The sequence below is a fragment of the Tupaia chinensis genome, unplaced genomic scaffold (genome assembly GCF_000334495.1).
Source record: "Tupaia chinensis unplaced genomic scaffold, TupChi_1.0 Scaffold145870_1, whole genome shotgun sequence".
Taxonomy (NCBI): Eukaryota; Metazoa; Chordata; class Mammalia; order Scandentia; family Tupaiidae; genus Tupaia; species Tupaia belangeri.
Genome location: NW_006205727.1, coordinates 68,565 through 73,901, shown reverse-complemented (window position 1 = coordinate 73,901; position 5,337 = coordinate 68,565). Strand labels below are relative to the sequence as shown.

General features: G+C 38.4%; 1 protein-coding gene across 3 annotated transcripts in view; it reads left to right on the top strand.

Annotated features, from left to right (window-relative positions):
* The window catches only part of ZCRB1 (zinc finger CCHC-type and RNA binding motif containing 1), a 12,837-nt gene extending 7,727 nt beyond the window's left edge, over positions 1-5,110 (top strand). For all 3 annotated transcript variants that reach the window (XM_006168538.3, XM_006168540.3, XM_014584213.2), the window contains exons 4-8: positions 158-269; positions 918-1,025; positions 4,153-4,265; positions 4,374-4,449; positions 4,927-5,110. In XM_006168538.3, the coding sequence (XP_006168600.1) occupies positions 158-269; positions 918-1,025; positions 4,153-4,265; positions 4,374-4,449; positions 4,927-5,058 (541 nt within the window). In that variant the 3' untranslated portion in view covers positions 5,059-5,110. The remainder of the gene's footprint in view (positions 1-157; positions 270-917; positions 1,026-4,152; positions 4,266-4,373; positions 4,450-4,926) is intronic.
* Positions 5,111-5,337: the final 227 nt, after the last annotated feature.

Below are 5,337 nucleotides of genomic sequence, written 5' to 3'. Positions count from 1 at the left end.
CTTTCCCTCACTTTGTCTTTCTCTCCAGTGAATGAACACACCCTGTGCAAAAATCTAAAAAACAAAACAAAACAAACTTGAGGTTTTCAAGTATTTATTAATGTCTTTTATGTAGTGTTGCCTCATTTTTAACTGACTGTTGGTTTTATGCTTTAAGGGTTACTATAATGAAAGATAAAGATACCAGGAAGAGTAAAGGGGTTGCATTTATATTGTTTTTGGATAAAGACTCTGCACAAAACTGCACCAAGGCAATAAACAACAAACAGGTAAGCTCTTCATTCCCATCAAGTTTTGTAACCCAAAATCCTTTGTGCTCATCCAGGCCACCAATGTGGGGATTTAGTACTGGGTCATCAGGAAACTCATGACTTATTTTTCTGTTTTTTAATGCAAAAATGCACATGACTTTTCCAATGTCCCAAGAGATGATCAAGTCTGATGGATATCCGTAGGTTCTGAGAGTATCTGAATTATAGGCAAAAAAGACAGGTCAGAACTTTGCTGGAAATCACTGGTAAAATCTAAGGAGTAAGAGTACTATAGGCGGCAGTAGTAGGTGGAGGGATGGTTAAGGTGCTAGATTCCCACAAGGTTGACCACATTTCTATTCACAGACACAGTGGCTTGAAAATCATGCCAGGTCTGTGTGCCTGCATACCCAAAATCCTGAGAGGAAAATAGAGGAAAAGGGATTGTGGTGTGGCCATCCCCTTTCAGAGATGATTTCTCTCTTTTGCCATAGTGCACATGCCCTATGGCAAAAAAAAAAAAAAAACAAAGAATACACCTAAGTCAGAAACTGCTAAAATAATCTGAAAATTAAAATGAAATTGAAGGTTTAAGGAAATGGGATGAAATAGTTTTAGGTTTCAGCGAAATACATCCTTCTGCATTTACATTTTTCTCTGGTTCAGTTATTTGGTAGAGTGATTAAAGCAAGCATTGCTATCGACAATGGAAGAGCAGCCGAGTTCATCCGAAGGCGGAATTACTTTGATAAATCTAAGTGTTATGAATGTGGGGTGAGTAAACCTAAAATTTAATGGCACTTTTGATAGTTCAAGGTATTTTTTATATCACATCTTTTATTTGTGCTCACCAAAACTTCTGATTGCCTAAGCCAGGTCATGAAAATTGTTTTAGGGACTCTAGATTTATCTAGTATGTATATCCATATTCATAGTATATATCAATTCTGAGAAATTCTAGATGAGTTTATTAGTCTGTTCATTTTGGTTTATGGATCCATAGATTTGTTACATTATTGTTAGGACATTTTTATGTTTCTTTAATCCCTCCCCGTATTCATTTATATATTTGTGGCCTGGTTTTTCTCAAAGTTACCTAATTATTAAGCCTTTTCAAAATTATATGGAATGGGAACCAGCAGTTAGCGTAATGGCTATGTCGCTGGATTCCCACGTAGTCGACCACGGTTCGTGTCCCGGACCCGGTGGCTTAAAACTCACGCCGGGCGCGTGTGCGTGTGTGCCCAAGATCCCGAGAGGAGAATGGAGGAGAGGGGATTGCGGCGTGACCATCCCCCCTGGGGGGTGATTTCTTGCTTTCTGTCTCTATGTCTCTCTCTGTCTGTCTGGCGAGCTCACGCGCCCTACAGTGAAAATCTCTCAAAAAAAAAAAAATTCATGTGGAATATGGACAACTGGTGGAATTATGGTTAAGGCTGTCATCCCAGACTTGGTGGCTTGAAAATCATGTCAGGAGCATGTGTGTGAGGATGTGTGTGTGCGCCCAAAATCCCAAGAGGAAAATGGAGGAAAAGGGTGTGTAGTGTGGCCATTCTCCCTGGGGATGATTTCTCACTTTCCCACTCTGTCTGTCTCCAGGGAGCACATGTGCCCTATAGCAAAAATCAGAAAAAAAAAAAATCTATACAAGATATACATTTTTTGGTATACCATTATTCCAAAACACAGTTTGGGCAATGCTTCTCTTAAGTGCATTTTTTCAGTGCCTTAGCTTCATGTATGTCCAATATACACAGTCTAGTTGATGCTTTGTGAATACTTGAAAAGCATAATTATTTTCCTCTTCTATTGTTCCAATCTTGGTTCAGTCTCTCTCCACACTCCACTCTAACATAGTATCTATTTTTATATGTATTTTAGTGTGCTGAAGTATATGAGAGTTCTTAAAGTTTTACAACTCAGTGCTCTAGCTCATTATGAATGAAAATCTAGCCCAGCACTATTAAATAAGAATGTAAAACAAGCCATACAACTATTTTTTTAAAAGAATTCTTTAATTTTATCTATTCATTTTCAGAGAGAGAGAGAGGGAAAGTGAAAAAGCAAGCCACTAGTTCATGACTTGAACTGTGGTTGGCCATGTGAGAGTGTCCAGTGCCTCAACCACTATGCCACCTGCCGGTCCCACATCATATAACTAATTTTGTATTTTCTAGAAGCCATGTTAAAAAAGAAACAGGTGGGGCCAACAGGTGGCATAGTGGTTACGGGCACTGGACTCCTACATGGCTGTCCGTGGTTTGAGTCCCGGACCTGGCAGCTTGCCTTTTCACTTTCTCTCTGTATATATCTCACTCGCTCACTTGCTCAGTCCCTCTCTGGCCGAATTAAAATAAAAAAATAAAATTAATTAAAAAGTTAAATGGAAATCCTAAAAAGAAGAAAAAGAAAGAAAAACATGTTTGGGTCAGTAGGTTAAGGCGGCTGAATCCTACACAGCTGACTGAGCGGTTTGAGTCCCACACTGTGCAGTGCAGCTTGAAAATCACTCCAGGAGAGCGCACATGCATGCCCAAAATTGCAAGAGGAGTATGGAGGAGAAAGGATTGCATCGTGGCCATCCCCCCTGCAGAGTGACTTCTCTCTCTCTCTCAAGTGAGCATACACGCCCTATAGCAAACAAACAAACAAACAAACAAAAACCTAAAAAACATAACAGGTAAAAAGTAGTAACATCTAGGGTCAACAGATGGCATAGTGGTTATATTTCTAGACTCCCACATGGCCAATCAGGGTTCAAGTCCTGGACCCAGTGACTTCAAAATCTTGCCAGGCACATATGTATGTGCCAAGGGTCCCAGGAGGAGACTGGAGAAGAAGGGGTTGTGGCTTGGCCATCGCCTTTGGGAGGTGATTTCTCACTTTCCCTTTCACTGTCTGTGTCTCTCCATCAAACGCATGCACCGTAAGATGAAAATCTCTTTGAAGGGTGGCAGGCATCTGTTGGCAGAGTGGTTATGTTGCTGGACTCCCTCCCACATGGTCAGCCACAGTTCATTCCCAGACCCAGTACCTTGAAAATCATGCTAGGTGCATATGCATGCATACATAATAAAGATCCCTGGAGGAGAAGGGATTGCAGTATGGCCATTCCCCCTGGGTGGTGATTTCTCACTTTCTCTCTCACTGTCTCTGTCTTTCTCTAGTGAGTACACGTGCCCTATGGCAAATACTTCTAAGAAAAAAGAAGTAGTAACATCTTTCATTTAATCCAATATCTATCTAAAATAGTATTGTTTAAATATGTAGTTAGTATATTTTTCTTTATTACGATCTTGTGTTCTTTTTTCATATGATGCTTTCAAAAATGCAATATGCATTTTTATCTCTTCAATGCATATCACTTCAGAGAAATTTTGAGTCCTCCCAATGTGGTTAGTAGCTACTGTAATTGAACAGTGCAGGCTGAATATAAGTATGAAAGGAGTAAAATGAAATTAATCAGAAACATGCAGAAGATAGTTTCTTTTGTTTTAAAAACAGAATATTAAGGAAATTAACAAGAATAGTTTAATCTCTATTTTATCAAATAGTAACTTAACTTTTTTGTACTTTGGGTAGATGATCTATTTAAATTTTGAATTTATTTGTATCTTGAATCTTGAAATTTAAGATACTTGAGGGAAGAATGCTTCTTTTTACTCAGTGAACCTAAGTATTCCCTAATTGTTAAAGTTGCCTTGGGGAGTTATTAAATCAGATTATTTCTTCCAAATAGTAAAGGAATGGGTTTTATCATAAATGTCTTCTGTATATTCCAGTATAGGAATTTTCCTTTTGAAATTCTGAAAGTTTTTAGTCTTTGTGTACCAGGAAAGTTTCTGTTAATAACGACAACAAATGTACTATTTTTCCTTTCCTTTTAATGGTAACACAAAAGGAAAGTGGACACTTGAGTTATGCCTGTCCTAAAAATATGCTTGGAGAACGTGAACCTCCAAAGAAGAAAGAAAAAAAGAAAAAAAAGAAAATTCCTGAGCCAGAAGTAGAAATGTATGTATATCTACTTCTGCTAAATGCATTATTGTATTGCTTTTATATTTGTCTTTTTACTGTTCATTGACTGCATTCTGCTTTTTTTTTTTTCCTTTCACAACTTAGTGAGGGGATACAAGAAAGTGAAGATGAAGGGGAAGATCCTGCTCTCGACAGCCTCAGTCAGGCCATAGCATTCCAGGTACCAGCTGTTTTTGTAAAAGGCACCATGCCATAGCTTCCTTGGGCCAGCAGTTTTATATTCCTTGTGAACTTTATTAATCATCTTCTCGAGGCAATCTGTGTCTTTCCCCTCCCCCTCCAAAATGTGAGGAGATAAGCTGTTTCTTCAAACTCTTTAGAGCAATATCAATGGAAGGTACCCATTGGTTCTTTCTAGATTTGCATAGCCCCACCAAACTTTTAATATTTATCTGATTTGTAATAGAATTGAGCAGTATTTTTGAATTAAAGTGAGTTTAGCCCAACAGGAAAGATTTTAGTAACTTTGCTTAGATAGGAAAAGAACTTGGAGGAGAAAAGGTATCTTGTCTGCATGGCCTAGGAGAGTGGGAAGTGGTGTGATTTGTGGTATATTTTGCCATGTTTTTAATTAATGCACCATAAGTAATATTAAACAGGACCCTGATTTTGTTTTGTTTTCTGAATCATATTATAGCAAGCCAAAATTGAAGAAGAACAAAAAAAGTGGAAACCCAGTTCAGGTGGTCCCTCAACATCAGATGATTCAAGACGCCCCAGGATAAAGAAAAGCACATATTTCAGTGATGAAGAAGAACTTAGTGATTAAGATTATTTTTATTATGTAAATATTAAAATTTAAAAAAATGTGTAAGTACAAAGTTTTGTTCAGGACTAAAGATTACTTTTAGAATTTGAGCGTAGTGGGCTCAGCAAGGTGTTGTGGTGGTTAAGGCAGTTGGACCCCACTGGGTGGTTTGAGTCCTGGATTCAACAGCTTAAAAAACATGCAGGGCACATGTACATGCATGCCCAAAATTCTGAGAAGAGGATGAAGGAGAAGGGATTGTAGCATGGTCATCCCCCCGGGCAGTGTTTTCTCACTTTC